This window comes from Hyalella azteca, unplaced genomic scaffold (genome assembly GCF_000764305.2).
Source record: "Hyalella azteca isolate HAZT.00-mixed unplaced genomic scaffold, Hazt_2.0.2 contig10021, whole genome shotgun sequence".
Taxonomy (NCBI): Eukaryota; Metazoa; Arthropoda; class Malacostraca; order Amphipoda; family Hyalellidae; genus Hyalella; species Hyalella azteca.
The window spans coordinates 551,716-573,432 of record NW_025940074.1 but is presented as its reverse complement, the minus strand read 5'-3'; the positions used below and the strand labels follow the sequence as shown (position 1 = coordinate 573,432).

Here is a 21,717-nt window from a genome sequence, read left to right as displayed (position 1 = left end):
TTACAGGTATCAAGCCACCATGCATCGCAGACCGGCGCCAAGCCTAGTTGTTGTGGAAACGGGATTAGGAGTTATCACTGCACAACCGCACGTGGCAACAACATGAGCTCAAATGATACAGTGATACATCGGCCGGTGCACTATTCTTTATCGTTTTGCTGCCGACAACTGCCAACCGCTGGCTTGCCCTTCCATCACACGTCACGTGACCCATTTCGGAGCCGCGACATTTCTAAATCAATATATTTTACCTGACTTCCGAGCCGCGAGATTTCAAACTTACATATAAATGGGAGATCTCGGGCCGCGAAATTTCCGTTAAAAGTAGATGTATTCCACCCCTGCTATGATTCCTATCCCTATCACAGTATCACCCTATGGCTATCATGCTATGCCAATATTATTAAGCATTTTATTGATCCTCTTATGATTTGTTTAAATTTGTACAGTACAAATTATGCTAACCTAATAAATGTAAGTCATATATGGTAGTTAGGATGGGATCAATCAATTGATCTGGCAATGATCATTGATCAATGGTTAATTTTAATTTATATATGAATTCATGGATGAAATAATAATGTTATATACTTGATTTTGCTGTGTTGTTGATGTATTTTCAGTAAAACTGGTGATTCAATTCTTGTGCTATGTAGGGTAGGGTAAACGCGGTATATTCCGACACTTTAAGGACGCATCGAGAAATGAAAAACTATAAAAAAAAAATATGCATTACGTAAGTTCTGTTGCCTTCACATGACTCTCAAAACACCTGTCTCTTATACACATCTAGATGTGTATAAGAGATAGGTCTTGGCCATCTAGTGGGAAAATATTGAGATCCAAAGAGAGACAATGCATGCCACGTGGTGAGATCATCGAAAAATGTGTCAAATTTGACAGTTGACATGGCTCTACCAAATAGTGAATAACTGTTTTTATAGGAAGAATATTATGGTTTGAGACTTTTAAATACGTCTGTGAATATATTAGGAATCCTTTAAGTATACTTGTATTCGCTGATTTCAAGTCGTAAATAAATTAATAGATGATTAAGTTGAGATGTTGGATTTAGACACATGAAAACTAATTCCGACACAACTTGAATTGGACACACACAGATCGTTCAAAGCTTTGTACAAAAATTGAAATTTGCTTAATTAAAAGCCTAATAGCTGTTAATTAAAACGTAATTAAGTAGTGTTCAATATTCGTTAGTGTTCTAATTCAAAGCCGTGTTGTATCCCAATACAGCTCACACAGCGAACGGAATTCGAATACGTTGATGTCGGCATTACATATCAGTTAAATTTGAAGTGCTGACGCAATACGACTCACCACATGTCGAATATTGCCACACACTGTGACATAATATAGGGATTTGGTAGGTTTCCATTCTAAAGGCTTTTTAATAAATATGGCAACATTTTGTGACGTTTCATCGTTGCTGATGCGTAGTGAAGTGTTTTGAGAGTCATGTGAAGGCAACAGAACTTATGTAACGCATACGTTTTTTTATAGTTTTTCATTTCTCGATGCATCCTTAATGTGTCGGAATATACCGTGTTTACCCTAACCCAACCAAATTTTCAATTTCCTCTATTAGGGTAAACGTGTAACGCGGTATATTCCGACACATTAAGGAGGCATCAAGAAATGAAAAACTAAAAAAAAAATGTAGGCTTTACTCGAGTTCTGTTTGCTTTAGGTGACTCTCAAAACACCGCACAACCCACCAGCAACAATGAAACGTCACAAAATGTTGCCATATTTATTTAAAAGCCTTTAGAATGCAAACCTACCAAATCCCTATATTCCGACACTGTGTGTGACTATATTTGGCACGTGGTGAGACGTATTCCAACTGCGCTTCAAATTGTACTAATACATAATTCCAACATCCACGTGTTCGAATTCCGATCGCTGTGTAAGCTGTATTGGAATATGATGGCTTTGAAATAGAACACTATTGAATATTGAGCACTACTTAATTGGGCTTTTAATTACCAGTTATTAAGCTTTTAATTAAGAAAATTTTAATTTTTGCACACAGCTTAGAACGAACTGTGTGTGTGAGTGTGTCCAATTCAAGTTCTGTCGGAATTAGTTTTTATGTGTCTAAATCCATTTCTCAACTTAATCATCAATTAATTTATTTACCACTTGAAATCAGCAAATACAAGTATACTTAAAGGATTCATAATATATTCACAGACGTATTTTAAAGTCTCAAACCATAATATTCTTTCTACACAAACAGTTTATCACTATTTGTAGAGCAAGGTCAACTGTCAACTTTGACACATTTTTTTCGATGATCTCATGGGTGGCATGCACTGTCTCTCTTTGGATCTCAACATTTTCCCACTAGATGGCCAAGACCTAGTGTTTTGGCTGTAGTTTGACGCGCAAATGTATGACGTCACTATTTCAACCATCAACAAACGCATGGAACTAAAACAAAGCTTAATGTAAAGGAAAAACTAGAGAGGTGTCGGAATTACCCACAATGTCGGAATATACCGCGTTTACCCTAGCCCATATGGGTGATACTTTGATAGGTATTTAGAACTGATGCAATCATGCAAACATATTGGTTTCATGGCCTGCAAAATTCATGAGTTAACATTTCATTCAAAATCTGGCATTAATGAATAATATTAATAAATTCTTGAAAGTTAAATTTCATACAAGTGGTTTTGAAAAATGGAGCAGCTCCTGGAAAATACATTTCTAATTTTACATTATGATTACACTCGATGAAAATTATTGCTCAATTATGTAGCTTTTCAAGTAAAGCTAATTTCATAACCTAATGTGTTTTGCATTTTGTAAGGTTGAATGATTATTGACAGGAAAGACAATAATAGTATAAATTCTTTTTCCCTGGGAATAATTAAAGACCATCAGCTAACAAAGCAACTATTGATTTATTATCACAAGCAATTTACACAATAGAAATGTTGACACTATTTTTCAAATGAATTCCAATAGGAAGCAGATGTGTTGATCAATGAGTGCAGTTAATATTAAGTAGTTTAGTACATTTTGGTAAATTTAGTACAAGGTGCCATTATCATGGAGTCTTAATTCAATGTTGATGCGTAGTTATACCGTCAAACAGGGTGATAAGGGACAGTTTTGAGCATTTTTTGTTAATAACTTCTTACCATGAAGCATTTCATGAAATAGTTTGGGCTCATTTTAAAGGCCTGTGTGAGGGCTATTGTATGGCATCTCTGAAAAAATTCCATATGCTATGTGTGGGGTGCCAGATGCAAATAAAAGCATCCATAATTAACCCTGGGAACAGGGTAATTAGGGACACTTGAAATAAAACTTGATCTTGAAATGTTTGAAGCATACAGAGCAGAGTGTACTTATCCATTACATACTAACAGTACTCTGAAGTCCTTCTCTTCCTTTGTAGATGATGTAGATGTAGAATAAATGACATTTCCTGTGATTTTTACTTGTTTTTCCTTTAGTGATATGAAATTGCCACATCCATACAGTATACATTACCATATTATTGATATGAGATTACTGTATCCATGGACATGCCATTGATCATTGACATTTGACAATGACCTTGTCCACTGCAAGCTTCATATCAGCAGCCTTATAGCATTTCTTCTGTATATCTGTAAGCTTACAGGATAGCTTGTAATTTCACACCATTTTTATGGGTCAAGTGAATTCACTATAACAAAAAAGATCGTAAAGAACATACCTGTAACAGAAAAGAATATTTTAGTGAAAACTATCATATTTTTTGGAGAAATGAATCATAGTTTAGGTTAATTATTTTTCACTCTATGTTGCCTGGTGCACAATTCTATCTATGATATTCTATGCACAATTTTATGATGAACAATGATGCACTAATTTCTTGTTGAGTGAAATTATTTACTCTGAGAGAGGTTACTGTAATCACAATTCTTTGTTGTTGACTGATTTTTTTGTTGACTGGAGCCTTTGCTAACCAAGGTTCTACTGTAAATGTGTTTTAGGGATGTCTCTTATTAGAACTTTGTGCAGAAATGGCTGCCAGTTTTCTTTGCCAACACCTTTGTGCACATTTTATTCAAGTAAGATTTTTTAATACGGCAAATATTTTTGCTGCAGACCTTAGCAGAGATACTTCTCCAAAATCTCACTTTTCACACTTTTTTCAGGAATTTTTTAGAGGTAGTAAATATGATTTCTTAACTTGCTTTATGCTACACAGATAGCAAAAATTTTGAACTTTATGCCATTATTTTTAGTTCTTGCAATGTTTTTAGCGCATTTTCTCATTTATGGGAAAATGCACTATTGTGCTCGCCATGTCCGTCTGTCTGTCCGTCCGTCCGTCCGTCTGTCTGCCCGTCCGTCCGTCTGTCTGTCTGTCCGTGACTTTCTGTTTTTGTCAACAAGAAAATGCACTCTGTCACTCACTGCAGTGAGTACTGACTACTGAGTTATATTTTTTTATTAGTTTTGCTGCTACAACATATCTATGAAATGTGGAATGACTGTCCCGATTTACCCCGCCAGTCTCTTATTACCTGCACAAGATGTTAAAATATACCACCAATACTAGAATTTAACCCTGCTTGCTACTAGATTTGTGTTTGAATATGTCATGCATATCAGTAGTATTAATAAACCAACAATTTCAATTGTAAGGGGAAACACTTTGCACCTCAAAACTTACACATTTGGAAAGATGTTGGTATTGGAAGGTACTGGGAATTTTTCTGAATATTTTAAAGGTTTTTCTCACAAATAATTATTTCCAATTAAGTATTTCCTTATTTAAATATATTTTTAATCTCTATTTGTTGAAAAAACTTTTTTTTGCCCCATTTGAGGGAATTGGTTTGTTGCCATAAGATATGAGTTTTGAAACATTCTTTGATTTTTTAGAGAAGGTATATATATAAATGCTGTACAGTTGAGTAACCTTCAATATCAAATATTGATCTAGTATATAATTTAAATGTTGCATCACTAAAAAATATTTGAAAAACCACGCGCTATTAAAACCAAATTAGTTAATTCCTGTTTTAATAGTGCTTAGTTGAGTTATAACCATGAAATGAGGCATCCTCCATAAAATATAATAGCCCACAGTAAAATTTTATAACTACCGGTACATATATATAATAATTTTGTGAAGGGTCAACTTGAGTTGATAGGTGTTTAAATTCTTTTTCTTCTAGTGAGCATTTAACCAAAATAAAAACCAATTTTTTTATTATTATTCTATGCTCTTGGTTATGTATGTTGTAAAAGTTATTGTTTCATAAGTTATTGTGTACAAGTGGTAATTTTTTGGCTTGATTCTTGTACATTTCTCTTGCAGGTTGTGATCTGTTGAGATGTCCTCCATCAGTGAAACATCGACTTGGATCAAGTTCTTCACAGAGGCTGGTATTCCTGCCAGTGACGCCACCAACTATGCCCTGCTTTTCACCGACAACCGCATCAAGCAGCACATGCTCCTCGACCTCAACCGTGACTGTCTAAGGGACATGGGCATCACTGTCATGGGCGATGTTATTGCCATCTTGAAGCATGCCAAGACTGCAGCCCGAGTCCGCGCTTTGGCTGACCATAGCGTCTCAAGGCTCACCAGCGCGTCATCTGCAAAAAATGCCGTAGCAGTTCCGGCAATGAGCAAGCAGAATACACCAGCATCCAGGATGCTCGATCATTATGTTCGCAAGGAAAAATCTTGCCATTCACCACCTGCTGCGTTCTCGGGTCGCCTAGGAGCTGTCAATGGAAGTATCACGAAAAGAAGCTCTGTATTCGAGAGGCTTGGCGACAATAGCGTGTCTAGTACAACGAGCGATGGGTCTCTGGAGAGTTCGATGCATGGCATAGAGCTCCCTTCCCTTGAGTATCAAGGTGTGCTCAAATACTCTACAAAGGACGGCAATGAACGTGCTCGCGTCATAGCTAAAAGGAAGATCACCAATGCAGACACCACAACCTCAACTCATCCCGGTGCTGCCATCAAATCGAGACTTGGTGTTCAGGCGGCTGTTCTTTTGCAGCCTACTACCTTCAAAAGTGCTGGAATTTTCGCCAAAGAGAGAGAAGAAGCTGCACAAAGGGTGCACGTTAAAACGATGTTGAAAGCTCCAAGTTTCAAGCGTTCACGCGAGGATGAAGTTGGCAGCACTACAGGCGCGAAAGTCCTGCCCAAATCTCGAAGCACTGACAGTCTCCCACAAATAAGGAAAGTCCTTAAACCTGTGCGTAATGTGGCTTATGATAATAATTATTTGCACAGATCTGAGAGTGACGTAAGTAGTGAAGAGGAAAAAGTTCCAAGGAGGCCAGGGTCATCTAAAATGTACATGGATCAAGTTGCAGCTCCTCCTAGAATGCACATGAAGCAAATTGCTGCACCTTCTAGAATGCACAGTGATCGTTTATCGAAGTCCTTAAAAGTGTCAGTCTCTAAAGGTTATTCAGACGATAGTGATGATATTGACGATTATGAGCGATTTCCGAAACGTAAAGCAACAACAGCTGCTCGATATGCATCGGTAATGAAGCACACAAAGAGAGTGGACAGCCCACCAGCTTCCCCTGAGGGTATGGTCTCAGTGAGGTGCAAGATACCTACGTCGGCTCATATGGACCGAGTCCCGAAATTAACGAAAGCTCGTGATTTACCTGCCAAGATGAATAGCAAAGCACGGGCCAATGCACCCAAGAAACAGCTTCTGGAGCCCTTGAGAATACAAGTTTCCCAAGACGTTCCTCTTAAGAAAAAGGAGAGTATTTACGTCTCAGATGATTCAGATTCCAGCGAGATGGCATCAGAAAAGAATCACAGAGTACGAAGTGTCACCAGCAACAGCAGTAGCCGCAGTAGTAGCGTCGTAGAGTCGTCTTCAGGTCGTAACTCCCTTAATGTACTCAAAAAAAATATAAGGCCTCGAGTAGTGCAAGCATCTGTGTCGAAGATGGACGTGGACTCGGAGTCCGCTGATGACGATGATATTGATGATTATTTACCAGCTTTACCTAATAAGGTCAGTACACCGGCGAACCCTAAACGAATGCTCTACAAGAAGATCGTGCGTGTGAACAAGAAAACGGGGGAGGTTATAAGCGAAGAGAAACACGTGGCAAAGGGCGGCGTTTTTGGCCGTCTGTCTCTTTGAACTACACGAAGGCTCCTGTGCGTCATATTTTCATGGTTTTCACTAGTATTTAAGTCGTAATTCAGATGCATAAACTGGACTGTAGATACAATCATTTTTACTTCTAATTCTCGTCATTGCAATCCCGGTTTACATCGCTCCAGGAAATAATCTCATTTTATGTTAATTATTGTTTAGTTTTGATTACGATGCTACCATTCAGATCTTAACTTGATTTCCAGATTCTAATTTGAGGGACTCATTGCGCACACATTTAGGACCTGACACATTTTCAAAACATCCTAGTGACATTATTATTGTTTTAATTTCATCTATCAGTATAATTTGAATGTTCTCTAACGGAGTGAGCGTGATTACTAACGTAGTGAACGTGTACTAATTCTTAGGCCTAATTGTTTCTTTCTGCGTCCTTGGATGAGTCTGCAGTCGGTGTCCCTGGTGTATAAGAATTTACCAGAAATGTCTCATCTTTTTGACAGAGACTTTGTTAAGTATTCTTCTCACTCTCTTGTTATTTATTAACTGTATCCTTAAAGATCGTTTCCTCAAAACGTAGGTTTCAATACTAAATAAGGTGTAAAGTTGTGGGTTTTATGTTCAGTCTTAATTTCTCTGTACATTTTGTGAATGCTGTCGGTTTGGCATCCGCTTAGGAACGTTTCAATCCTTTTTCTGGTGATGCTCGTGGAGCTTGCTGCAGCCTCGACAAAATTCTTTATTGGCTGTAGAGTAGCTGCACCTAACGTAATTTGCTCTCACGCTTGAAATACGTTCACTAATCCTGACATGGTCTCTTTTCATTATCTTGGATTGTTGTTAATTTTGTATGGTCTTGAATAATCAGTAAACTTGCAATTGATCAGTGCCAAGATTCACTTTTTCATAATTTTGTTTGTAATTCATTGTTAGGCTTGCTCTCGAATTATCCGTTTGTTGTATTTTTTTTTTAATTCGACGCTCGCGCACAATTCTCTGCAAATGGAACGAATCATTATTATTACCCTATTCGGTTACGAAGTAAGTATATTTTTTTCGGCTGCTCGTGTCACAGAACCTACTGTAGTTGTAACTCGCTTCTGCCCTGGCAAGTCCGATTTGTTAGTGCAACTTACGTCAAGCCCTCATTTTTTGAGGACTTAAGCCGATAAATGTAAGTCATCATTAGAGTGCGATTGGTGACGTCCAAGACGCTGATGAACTGCGCTGCCGTTCGCATACAACAGATGTTACTGTGCAAAGGAAAATAAATTTAGGCTATGTTATTGTGCATCATTTAAACCCCGATCAAAGACTTAACGGAATGACAAGTTCAGCACGCTACACTACAGTGCCACCGAACGTGGGCGCTACACGTAGCCTAGCGTTTCAAGCGAGGAGTACTAAACGAGGGAAGGAAAACTGGACAAAAACGTATCCCCCACGAGTCTGAAGATCGACGTCTTGCTTTAGACAAGACAATATTGCATAAATAATTAACATTAGTCAGGAAGATCACCAAACTCGGATTACATTTTTCTACGTCCAATTAAAAACGGCATAGCCTTTGCTATCGATAAAATTGTTTACGGTCGCTTCAAAACTACACATCCACTCGTCCAACGGGACAAACCAGAAAGAAATAAGATCTCTGATCAAGGGATGGAAAATGTCTAAAGCGGTATTACATAGTAAATAAATTACGACGTTTCACACTCATTTCCTCGCTTCTCGTTGAGAGTCCTAACCACATGAGCCGTCGAGTTTAACAACTCAGAAATTTACGACCTGTGCCTCCCCTCATTCTGGCCACAGCGCCTGTTACTATACGGGATTTTTCCTCCACATGCAAGCATGCTCGTTCATAAATGATTGTTGGCGGGTAATATCTATAAGGAGGTCGATCAAGAAATACAGACTAGACCATCCAGTAGAGAATTAAAAGTATAACCCGTTGTCATTTCAAAAAAAGAAGAAGTCGCACAATTCATGAACATCAATATTCTGAGTTGCTTGAAAATCTCGTCATTACTCTTTCAATGCAAAGTAAAGTAAATATTTTTTTCGTTACAGTTGTAAACAAACCGGTGGAAAATCATGAAAATTTTCAGATTGTCATCTCATTTACCAATGGAGTAAAGTTCAGCCTAATTCGTTAAGAACTCAGTAGTATGTCGTCAAGACTGTCCGATACCTAGCGGTTCTCAATACCCCTTTAAGACAGAGCATTAAAATAAGACTGATATTTCTGGTGAGTTGATTAGACAAGGGTCGTCAGAAGCTCAACTTATATCCAAGATATACCAATTAAAGTTTCCTGGATAGAAATTTCATATTCACATCAGACACATAACATAAACGAGTTATTTAAATTTAAATTATATCTTAGATTCGTTTGCCCCGTTCTATATACGTTTACTACACTTTTCAAAGTGACAAACTGAATATACCAAAACTCCCACACAAGCAAAGCGCGCAGACGCCAAGATTCAGTAACAGCATTGAGAGGCGGACTCTATGAAGAACTCCTCATGTGAAGATAAGCGAACAACACAGCGAGCTATTTAAGAGTCATAAGCAACAAAGATCAGCGAGGAAACAGAATTGTCAAGGAAAAATTAATGAGATTCATGCACGTCTACAGCCAACACGATTCGATTCACCGCTCTAATAATTAGCTAGCAAAGGGAAGGGTGCATTTATCAGTCACTTTAAATACCGAAGGAAACAGAGTTCAAAAGGATATATTCTAGCATGACTTCAAGTAGCATGAAATGCGTTACTAAAAGAAAGATTCTTGAAGCATCAAGTTGATTAAAAACCTCAAAAAGATCAACAAATAATCATTCAACAGTTTTTTTTAAGGAATTTAGATGATGATTACGGCGCCAAATTTACAACTGAATCAACATGGACATCACTATTGATAAAATCTGTCATAACGTCTGGATAGTTCGAGAAAAACGCATGTAATAAAACTACAACAGAAGCTGCCTTTAAAACTCTACAAATAGTTTATCTCCTTTTCATAGACCGTCCACAGGTAGGCCCTCTATATACTAGGAACCTGCTGGCCCACTACAAGCTTAACACAAACGACGAGAACTGCCATGCAATACACAAGCGGCTAAAAAGCTAACAACTAATTTGGCCTCTGCTAAAGCAATGCTTAAAGTACCTACGTCACCCAAAGTTAGGTGCTAAGCAGCCTCGAATGACTAGACGTTTGACGGCTCATTGCTAAACTAAGACAAATACAAGGGCTACCTGAAATACAACGAACCACAGTCATTTTAAATAAGTTACAGGGATATCTTTGGAGTAAACAGAATTTCAAATAATATCTAAAAATGAGCCAAGTGAATCTTTTAGTTTGTAAAATAACAGTTGGAAATTCGTACTTGACAATGAAGGTTTCATCTATTTTGACTGCAGGACTGGATCATGTGGCTTGTAACCGATGTACATCTTCTTCTGGTAGCGGACGGTCATGATTTTTCAGTTTGGTGCTGGTCCTCATTAGCTCGATTTTTACGCTATTGACAATTTGCATTTACAAGTCGATTGTTTTTTTTTCGACTCGCCATTCATGACAAAAATTTAAAAGATTGTTTTAAAGTTGGATTTTTAAATCACTAGTGGATGTGCAAGTCTTACACGGTCGTTGTATGAAGGAGCGTATGGTCCCAAAATCATAAGTGAACTTCAAGATTGCACCAAGTAGTTACGCCAACACAGATCTGTCATGTAATCTACGTGAAAAACATTGATTACAAAAAAGTCTCCAAAAGTTGTGCACTGGTTTGAATTTGTCATCTCAATATTAAGCGTGACGAAACCTTCTTTCAATTGACAGTAAATAATTATTGTTCAAAGCGTCGTACCAATGAAATCGAATGTCCACTAAAACGACAATCTTTGAACTTTTCAAGTCCAAATTAAAATCTAGTTTGCAATAATGAGAACAACAATGAGAAAATTATTAATAAGAGTTTCTCTCAGGTCTTTACCAAAACATACATTAAAAAGCAATTTCAGCCTAATCATAAAATATCAATACATATAGTCAAACACAATAAAAATACTCTACGTAAAATCGTACCCTACATTTGGCAACAGCTCTACTAGTATTGTGAGTACAATTGAAGACAAGCGAGGATTGTAATGCAGGTACAGAAACAAGGACTGCATGTTTCTTAATACTGAACCCCATTGAGGATTCCGACGGGTGAAGACACCAAGAGTAAAGCAAATAATTTCAACGTTTGATGAGCATTTAAACAGTTGATATATATATTGTTCTATAATGAGGAGACTGCTAGAGAAACTTCATCCAGTTGCGGCTCTTCAGTGCAAGATTAACAAAAGAATAGAGTTTTGGAAAGAAAGCTCCGATTGATATGGAATGTGTAGTAAAATCTGGCTTCAATTTATATGGTTCTAATAAATTAGGAACAATTTTAATAGGTGGACAGCAATAAAGTGTAGTTTCAGTGTGGTTCACTGGTGACTTTCTCAAACGTTTAATATTCAAGAAATGCAAGAAGGCGAACGAAATCGTGAAAATTTCCACGCATGACAAATAACCAGTCCACCTGCTCGTGTAAGATTGTAAAATGGAAAATTTGAAATTTGAACACAAATCCATTATGCGTGATAAATACTCCAGAGCAGACTTCGTCCGTGTTACAAACAAGCATTTGAGAAATGTACTGGAAAGGGTAACAAAACAATCGGAATTTTTCATATGCACAGTGAACACCAACTGACTTAAATAAATTTTCCAAAGCAGTATATTTTCAAACCAACCAAGTAAGAGAATCATTCCAACGACAGAAAAGGGGTGAAAGTTAAATGCAAGAAAGCAGAAGATAATAACAATAAATACAACGGGCAGAGTCAAATGAGGTAGATACATGAGTAGGTTCAAGGATTTACGACAGCCAGAACAGACACAAACAGATATCTGATGGTTGTCAACCGAGTTTTCAAACCCTGACTGGTAATCCCGTAGCATAGTTTGTGTGCACATATACATCAAGAAAAATAAATACATCATCCAGACATAACTAGGGCTTTCAAAGCCACACACCATGACGTGAACTTTCGATTTAGCAGCAAAAAAACAACAAATCCAACAAGTTAAAGCAATGAAGCCATAGATAGAAAAGCTAGAATTGAATGAAAGTCGAGTATTTTTTGGAGATAGGAAAAGAAGAGGACAGGGTGAGCATCGCCCTGCACAGGACCGTCGTCAACTCTGAGAGCTTGAAGCGGAGGAGCAATCATTGGCTTCAGCATCTGCATGCAGCTGGCGGCCACTCGGTCGTTCTGTCCGGCCACGATTCCTGCCGCAGCCACGAGCATAAAAGTGCTGGCCTGAGCCATTGGAGCCGTGCTGGTGGTTGCTGTGGGTATAACGGCTGTTATAAGTATATCCTGACTGTGGTACACCATAGCCACCCCGAAACATACGGGGGCCATGTCTGCGATTGAGCTCATCGTCATCTTTGCGTCTAGAGTAACTACTCTGATCGTGCTGCTCCTCCCACGGTCGTGAATAACGTGTGCTACCGACATCAGTGTTTCTGCGTCCGCAGCCTGCATCAGAGTTATTCTGACTTCCCCGGGCATGATAACCTGCACAAAAATTTTTACTGTTACATGGAATGAAGAAATGCGAATTCAAGATATCACGCCAACCAATTTAAAAAAAAATCATGCCAGGCAAAAGTATCTGTTTTAAGATACTTTATACTTGAGATTCCCTGCCAGCAAAGAAACGCACCTTACTGTTAACATTTATACATCACACACTTATCCAAGTTTCACATACCTTGACGATGGTCAGACCCAACTCGCCGTCCCCTGCCGTATCCGTCATACACCAGGGAACCATCAGCGGCACCTCGACCGCGCGACCCATAACATGGACGCCCACTACGCGAGGATCCACGATCTCGTCCACGGACATCGCCGTGCAAGGCGCGATCTCGGCCGCGGCTTCCACTACCGCGATCACTTTTACCGGTGTCAACACCATCGCTTTCTCCCGCGGGAAAGTTGATGTTTCGACCATCACGGATCTCCTCAACAACGGGAGCTTCAGTGGCGGCCTCACGGGGGGGCGTAAGGTCTTTCTTTTCGTGACCAAGAGACTCGTCAACACCAGAAACTTGAGCTGAGTCTTGTTCGATATGAGGTTCATTCTATAGCAAAAACTTAGCATTAGAATCAAAAGTGTTGCTCAAAGCCTCTACTGAAGTATTTTCACATTTTATTTTGATGAAAAACATACCTACATCAAACAATTGATGAGGAAAATAGCTTTAAAGGACAACAAAAGAGAAATAAAATAAAAAATAGACCACAACAGTGGAAATCGAAAGTCTCAAAACTCGTGAAAAACAAAATCTGACCACTATTCAATTCACACAAAAATTTAACCTATTTGTACACTGAAATATATTAACACGATATCCGATTAAAAAAATATTTGCTTAAACAACTTTTATGATATGAAAGTTCATATGAAGTGAGTTGTTCTGGAAACTAAATACTGTTAATTCATATTCATTCATCTATACCAGAGTACGAAACAAATTGATCATTTGAAAACCATTTCTACACATAAATGACGGCTCCCATACATTTTGGCAGCGAGCACAGGTTTGGTATAAATGGTATAGTAAAGCTTAGCTAAATTGTCTAAAACTTCACAATGCCATAATTAATTTTTTATAAATTATATAGATCAGGTAATATTATTACAATATTTACGGACTAATTGAACATCAAGCATCAGGAGTGCCCTGAGAAATACAAATTTTCATCGAGACCTTGAGTGCTGCTCACCGCAATGAGAGACACGAAGTATTTGTTCTTCTCTTGCTCGAGGTCGATGATGCCGCCTCGCTGCTGCTGCTGCAGGAACAGCTTCGCCATCGACTGCTGCAGAGCTTGCACCTCAGGAGCGTCAGGACTCCACAGCTCCTCCCCTTCTTCCTCCACGGGGCCCGGCATTGACATGAGGCTCTCAGCACTTTCCTGCTCATGAATTGTTAAATAATTATATCTTCATGACAGAGATATAATTTCCTCTGTAAGGATACGGTACACTCTGAGGTTGAAATAAATATAGCAATTGCAATCGTACTACATAAAAACTTATCAGTCAATATGATCAATCAACTTATCAATATCAAACATATCAAGCAACTTTGCAATCAATATGAAGGAGTAACAATGCTTAAATTGCCAAAAATAAAAGGGACTCAATAACTAATTCATGTTCATTTACAGAAATTAAAGATAAGAATGACTCACCTCTAAAGTAATAGGTTCCCTGCAGACTGGACAGATGAGCTGAAGCTGTGGTTGTGCCTGCCAAGGAGCCAGCTGCTGCTCAGCTACACTGGCAGCATATGTCAGCTCACAATTCTTGATGTACCTGCAATATTTCCCTTGGTAAGTCTTATTGAAAGCTCATGGTTCTGATTTGAATTTAAACAATGTAAAGAACTGGTATTATAAATAAACAATTAATTCCTTTCATTTGAACCAAAAGAGAATATATTCTATAGAATTTATTGGCTGACGCGCTTCCTTTTGAACAGAAGACTTCTTTCCTAAAAATCATTTTTTGATGCATTAGATACTAGCTAGACTAAAGAAGCAATGGATCCATTTGATTTATCAATATTTCATAAGAAATTTTGCCTTTGATAGATAAGTAAGTATTTAAGGCATCTATGACTCACCGTCCCATGCAGTGCTTATGGAAGTAATGAAAGCATTGAGTCTTGGTGAAGTGATCACTTGGATGAAAGTGATACAGGCATATGGTGCAGGGACAGCTTGGAGTATTGTTTTCTGTCAGGTTTTCACGTATAAGCTGCAAAACAACAAAATAGAATTTTCTGTTTAAAAGACAATGAAAAATTTTAAAATTGTCAATTCATTTCTATCTACATTCTAATCCCAGCGTATATCTACACACTGAGGATGAACAATACCAAATTATCTATATTTGATTATTAGATTAAATTAATGATGTTGCAGTCATCAAAATTTAGAGCAAGATGGTTCAACTGTAGCACCAAAGAATTTCTTAAATAATATTGATCTCAACAATTAGTTCAACAAGTTCTTGGCAAGAATAAACATTATTATGAATTTCGGATTACATCATATGAAAATGATCTGAAAAAAGAAAGACATTAAATGGGAGGTACCTCAACAAGCTCATAGATGACAGGACTGCCTTCAAGCTCTTGACATTTTGCCATCATCTCCCTCTCCACCTTCAGCAACACATTTTCATCTATGCCACGAGGATTGCTGAAATATAAATAAATTTCATGTGAGAAGCTAACACATCAATGTCAATAAATACATTTCATTGGACAGAAAATAAGACCTAAATCTTAGCCTCTTGTTAAGAATCCAATACAGTTTATAATACTTTGCTTCAACAAGTTGTTTCAAGTTAACATTTGTTCAAACAGAGTATGGAAGAAACGGTGATAGATAACAAATAACCACTTCTACAGCAGCTGTGGATTCATTTTGATTTCATTTATGGGAGTAAATTGAGTGAATTCTTACAATTCAATTATCTAATACGAGTTCTTAACGAACAAATTAGACTGGACCTTCATAGGCATCAAATCAATACAAACCTTGTTTCATCTTGCATAATGCATAAAAAATGAACTATACAACACTTGCCTGTATTCCATAAAACATACAGTTAAATAAAGCAATGAGTACACACCGGATTATGACTTTTGGCTGAACAGCAGGGTACCGAGGAGGGAAAGTAGCTTCCAGCGTGCACCTGACATGTTGCTGGGATACTTGCTGCGCTGTTGCTGGTACAACACAAATTTCCACACCAGTGATGTGTCTGTGCAAAACAACACATTTAATCAATGTACCTATGTCTTAAATAACTTCAAGAATCTGCTAACATAGATTAATAATAAGGGGTATTTCATCAAAAATACTAATCCAGAAAATATATCTATAACAATTTTATCCACAAATATTGTAAGTATATAATAACAAATTGTTTTAACAACAGAAAATGGTAATCAGATAATAACAAGATGCTGCTGATTGCCATAAAATCAGAATCTGAGAACTTATTTCAGAACTAGTACACATTTACTATTTAATAAATCACTAGTGGATCTATGTCAAAACCAATACAAATTTTCACCAGGTGCCAGAAGGTTGAAGCAGTTAAATATCAAGAATACTTTGTGCTGTAATTTCCTTGTCATTTTTTTAAATCATTCAAACAGTTATTTCTTATATTTGTTCTGTTAGATTTGTACTGATTTTTTTTCATTAGTGTTTTATCTTTTGGTTTAACTAGCATTTTTATCTATAGAAACATCCTGCTGTTCACAAAATTTGATAAGTCATTTTCTAATCAGTCTGTTGTATAGCACCTTGCACTTCACTGTTGGTGTAAGTTGTGAGACAAGTGTTCTTTGTGATATACATAGATTGTATTGGAATATTTGTGAATTGTAAGCATTTTGTTAGGAAAAACTAGGGATAAGTATTTGCAGCATCTAGTTAAGTTTGTTTACAGAATCTTATAGGCTCACTACTATCAGTACTATGAACAATAGATTCAGTGCATGCCATTGGCTGGGTTCATTTTTTCATTAGGCTTCTATATTTACTCTGCATCATCAGTATCCACCAGTACCTCCATTATCAATAAAGTGTCAAACATACCAAATTCATGTCCCTGCTCTAAGTTTGGTGTCTGGCTGGTGCTGAAGTAGGAGCATTCTGATGTCACCTTCAGGCTTACAACTTGATTCTAGGAGTAGCCTTAACTTTTTCAAGTTAGTAAAATTAAATAAAACTAAGTAATGGTGGTGCCCTTTCAACTAATAATAGTAGTTATTTTCAAATTCAATCAAAAAACAATCAAGTAAAAAATTAATAGATATATTAGAAAACTGAATGCAAAAGACAAACCCATCATCAGAACGGTGAACAGTCACATCCTCCATGAGTGTTGCTTCCAGAGCAACCACTTCTTCTGTCACTCTGGAAAACAGAACAGGCATCAACTTAGTAACCAAGTTGGTCAACTTCATGATATGATAATTATAAAGCCATTGTCAATAGCTTATACTGAAAGCAGCCTACTCGCTATACAAGTGATCATAAAGAACAATGCAAGATTAACTGAGACTCAAAGAATATATAATTAGTTAGGATCAAAAGGACTGATCTGAACCCACGATTTATCAAAAGCATAGGCCTTCTGAATACAGCTGCTGCCAAGCAAGATTAAAAAAAATTATTGTAAAACAATCATTTCACAGTAGATTTTTAAATTGCTTACAAAACCGTGCAATTTCCATAAGTTTTACAGAAGACGCCCATAAGGACCCAGATGCTCCCCTTAAACTAGGTACTTTTCTGAAATTTCACTCTTCACAATATTTTAGAGATTTTTTAGATGTAGTAAATGTATGACTTCTTAACTTGCTTTATGCTATATGAATAGGAAAAATGTTAAACTTTACCACACTATTTTTAGTTTTGCAATATTTTAATTAGTTTAGCTGGTACAGGGTGCGCCACAGAAACTTACTTATTTGAAAGGTCAATAAAAACAAAAGTACTTCAAATATTGTTTTGATTTTTGTTTTATTTGAAAATACTATTTCCCAATTTTTTCATACAGTCTTGAAAATGACATCTGATTAATGGCGACCCCCAATGCGCATACACTGATGAAGTCTATTTTTGAAATTCGCATCCACTCTTTGCAGCATATCAATCGGTATGTTGGCAATGGCATCACGAATGTTGTTCTTGAGGTGATCTACGGTCCATGGTCGATCGCCATAAACCAGGGATTTCAAATAACCCCATAAAAAGAAATCACATGGAGCCAAATCTGGAGAGCGTGGCGGCCATTGGATATTGCCTCTGGGCTCTGAGAGAGATGAGGCGGTCGGGGAAATGTTGTCGCAGCAAATTCATTGAGTCTCGTGCTGTGTGTGCTGTGGCTCCATCTTGCTGAAACCACACATTCCTAACGTTCATTTCTTCGAGTCTTGGAAGAAAAAATTCTTCGATCATGTTCCTGTAACGAGCTCCATTAACGGTAACTGCGCGATCGTTTTCTTCAAAAAAATAAGGACCAATTATTCCCATTACCGACATCGCACACCAGACAGTAACTCGCTCGCAGTTAAGTGGCTTCTGGTGAAGCTCTCGTGGATTAACACTGCACCAATAACGCATGTTTTGCTTGTTGACACAGCCAGAAATGTGGAAGTGAGCCTCGTCACTGAAAAAAACGACCGCGTCTTCAGGCAGGTTGTTAACCAGCATTTCACATGCATTTTGACAGGCAACAAAATAGCGTTCAGATAATTCTTGCAGAACAGCCAATTTATAGGGATGAAAGTGAAGGTCTTCATGGAGAATTCATCGAACAGTGGTTTCAGAAATTCCCATAGCAGCGGCGTGTTTGCGAGCCGAACACCGGGGAGAACGCATGACTGCCTGCGTCACTCTTTCAACATTTTCCGGAGTTCTGATGGTCCGTTGACGTTCATTTCTGGGTTTAGCGACACTTCCATACTCATGATACTCTCAAAATGAAGTAACCCACGACAGAATTGAATTACGGCCAGGAACGAGTTTGTGAGGAGGAATTACAAAGCAAGCGCAGAAGGTGCGTTGCGTAGCAACAAGTGAGCGACCGTTGGAAATGAAGGTTTTGACTGCAAAGGCCCACTGCTCTCTAGTAGTCCAGATCATGATGGTAACTAATTAGGATAGAAACAAACTTGGGAACTTCTCCCTCCCGATGCGCCCCCTCTCGCCCCTCTACCCGCCCAACTTAGAGCGCGGGAACTTTTTCAAATAAGTAAGTTTCTGTGGCGCACCCTGTACAAGTACAACATATCTACAAAACCAAGGAAGACTGTCTCAATTAGCTGCCCATACCTTATTATCCTGTTTGAGACTATTGATCAAAGTTAAAAAAAAAAAGTTTAAAAGTTTAAAGTTTACCCTAGACTATTGGATCAAAGTTTAAAAAAAAAAATATTGGTATGATTTAATTTGAAATAGGGTAAACGCGGTATATTCCGACACATTAAGGACGCATCGAGAAATGAAAAACTATAAAAAAATATTAAGCAAATTTCAATTTTTGTACAAAGCTTTGAACGATCTGTGTGTGTCCAATTCAAGTTGTGTTGGAATTAGTTTTCATGTGTCTAAATCCAACATCTCAACTTGATCATCTATTAATTCATTTACGACTTTAAATCAGCGAATACAAGTATACTTAAAGGATTCCTAATATATTCACAGACGTATTATTATATTATTATTATGGTTTGAGACGTAAGTCTCAAACCATAATATTCTTCCTATAAAAACAGTTATTCACTATTTGGTAGGGCCATGTCAACTGTCAAATTTGACACATTTTTCGATGATCTCACCACGTGGCATGCATTGTCTCTCTTTGGATCTCAATATTTTCCCACTAGATACCCAAGACCTAGTGTTTTTGCAGTATTTCGACACGCAAATGTATGACGACATAATGACGTCACCATTTCAACCATCAATGAACGCATGGAACTAAAACAAAGCTTAATATAAAGAAAAAGCTGGAGAGCATAGTGGCAAACCAGAGCTTTTTTGGAATCGGTTCATTTTTAATTTTCCCAAAACTCAAGATTTAAACCAATTTCTTAAGTATGATAATGCTGGTATCCATGATACTTTACTGGCCTACTTATAGGACTCAAAAATAAACTTGAGGGAGAGTCTAAAAAACTCTCTGCTTTGTCACTGACTCACTATGCTGGAGAGGTGACGGAATTACCTACGATGTCGGAATATACCGCGTTTACCCTATCCGGCAGCTAGTCTGGAAAAGTCCTATTTTTGTCTGAAATATCGCGGCTCTAATATCATATAATTTCAGTAGTCTCGGTGAAATAGAATCACGGCTCGTAGAAATGGAATCACGGCTGGCAAATCCATAAAACCACGGCTCAAAAAATTCAGTCGCGGCTTGCCAAGTAGATATATTCCATACTAGTCCGGCAGAAGTTACCTAAGATTGCAGATAAAAACCATTGTTTCACAGGTAATTTCAAGAAATTACTGAATAAAAAAATCTGTTTTCATTATTTTTAGTGAAAAAATTAGGAAAAGGCAATGGGAATGGGCGACAGAAGCTTTTCTGTCAGTGTCAGTCTGTCAGATTCATGGGTGTCTTCTGCCCAGCGCCACATTTTCCAGTTAGGGAGCCTCTACTCTCTAGTAAAGTTGAGTAGTACTGTTGAATGAGAAGACATGTTACATAATAGAGGGTCACTGCTCTGCTGAATCTGCTCACTGTCATGAGAGAAAAACATAATTTTTAGCAAATAATAATAAATTGGTCAACTTGCATGGAATGTGATATAAACATAGCTATAGAAATTTTAAAATGGGCATAGGTCAATGCAGCATTCCAGATGATCTTAGAAAGCAGAAATTAACAAATGACTTACGAATCATCAAAATCAGTTGCGATCATGATTTTACGGTATTTTGATAGTGTCCCGTCTTGGATAGCAGAGCTCAAAGAGAGAACCTTTTACGATGAATCTTGGCCAAGATTTCATGCCATTAACTATAAGTTAGAAAAAACCCTAAAAAGAACCAATAACAAGCTACCGTAGTCTATTCCTGATTGAACGCTCAATACCAACTTTCAACATTCGACGTTCTTGAAACGCGGAATCTGTTGCCTGAAAAATAGGTACGTCGTGCGTTTGATTTCGACTCAACCTAAAAGTTTCACGGAAGTAACGGCACTCGATCATTGGTTATAGAAATGTTCGTATTTTGCCGATTATTTATTTTCATTCGTTTTTTTAACGAAGTTGCACGAATTTTCACTAAACGAATATAAAGCGTATCGAAATTACAATGAAAGATGCAAATATCATGAAAAATACACGTTTTTGATACAAGTTTGATTGAAGACCAGAGCATGCTTTTTATTAATAATCTTCTTATTCGTTTTTTTCAATGACCCGAACAAAATTTCTTGCTGGCGCCGTGAGATCAAAAGACGTCTCGGACAAATTTACGGCCGGTCTCGCGGCCGCCGGACTAAAAACATAGAAAAAACCTAGCCAATCAACGAAAACCTCGCAGGTTAGGTACAGTTAGGAACAGGTTCCATTAAAAACACAAAAAACCTAGGAAAACCCATAAAAACACTAAGAAAACCTTGCGGCCGCGGGTCCGGCCGTAAATTTGTCCGAGACCTGATCAAAAGGCAGGCTACCAAATGACATTTTAATAGATTGCGACGTTTCGAAAATACAATTTTCATTATCAAGCTGGTGAAGGTTTTGCAACACTTGAAACTGAACTTTGGAAATGACAATAGTACAAGTCAAGGGTATTGTGTATAGCAGGATATTTTGTTAGACTCGTTGAAAAAACGAATAAGAAGATTATTAATAAAAAGCCTACTCTGGTCTTTAATCGAACTTGCATAAAA

At 37.6% G+C, this 21,717-nt stretch overlaps 2 protein-coding genes across 2 annotated transcripts in view; one reads left to right on the top strand and one right to left on the bottom strand.

The window, feature by feature from the left end:
- The window catches only part of LOC108674259, a 10,533-nt gene extending 2,104 nt beyond the window's left edge, over positions 1-8,429 (top strand). The window contains exon 2 of the mRNA XM_018162199.2: positions 5,351-8,429. Coding sequence (XP_018017688.1) covers positions 5,367-7,169 — 1,803 coding nt within the window. The 5' untranslated portion in view covers positions 5,351-5,366 and the 3' untranslated portion in view covers positions 7,170-8,429. The remainder of the gene's footprint in view (positions 1-5,350) is intronic.
- On the bottom strand, positions 8,425-20,945 carry LOC108674280 (E3 ubiquitin-protein ligase RNF25). The gene is made up of 9 exons (XM_018162222.2): positions 20,714-20,945; positions 17,148-17,219; positions 15,922-16,053; positions 15,380-15,485; positions 14,906-15,039; positions 14,472-14,595; positions 14,001-14,192; positions 12,982-13,354; positions 8,425-12,785 (listed from the first exon to the last, which is right to left on the bottom strand). Exons 1-9 carry the CDS (start codon positions 20,737-20,739, stop codon positions 12,400-12,402), a joined length of 1,545 nt encoding a protein of 514 aa, XP_018017711.1. The 5' UTR covers positions 20,740-20,945; the 3' UTR covers positions 8,425-12,399.
- Positions 20,946-21,717: the final 772 nt, after the last annotated feature.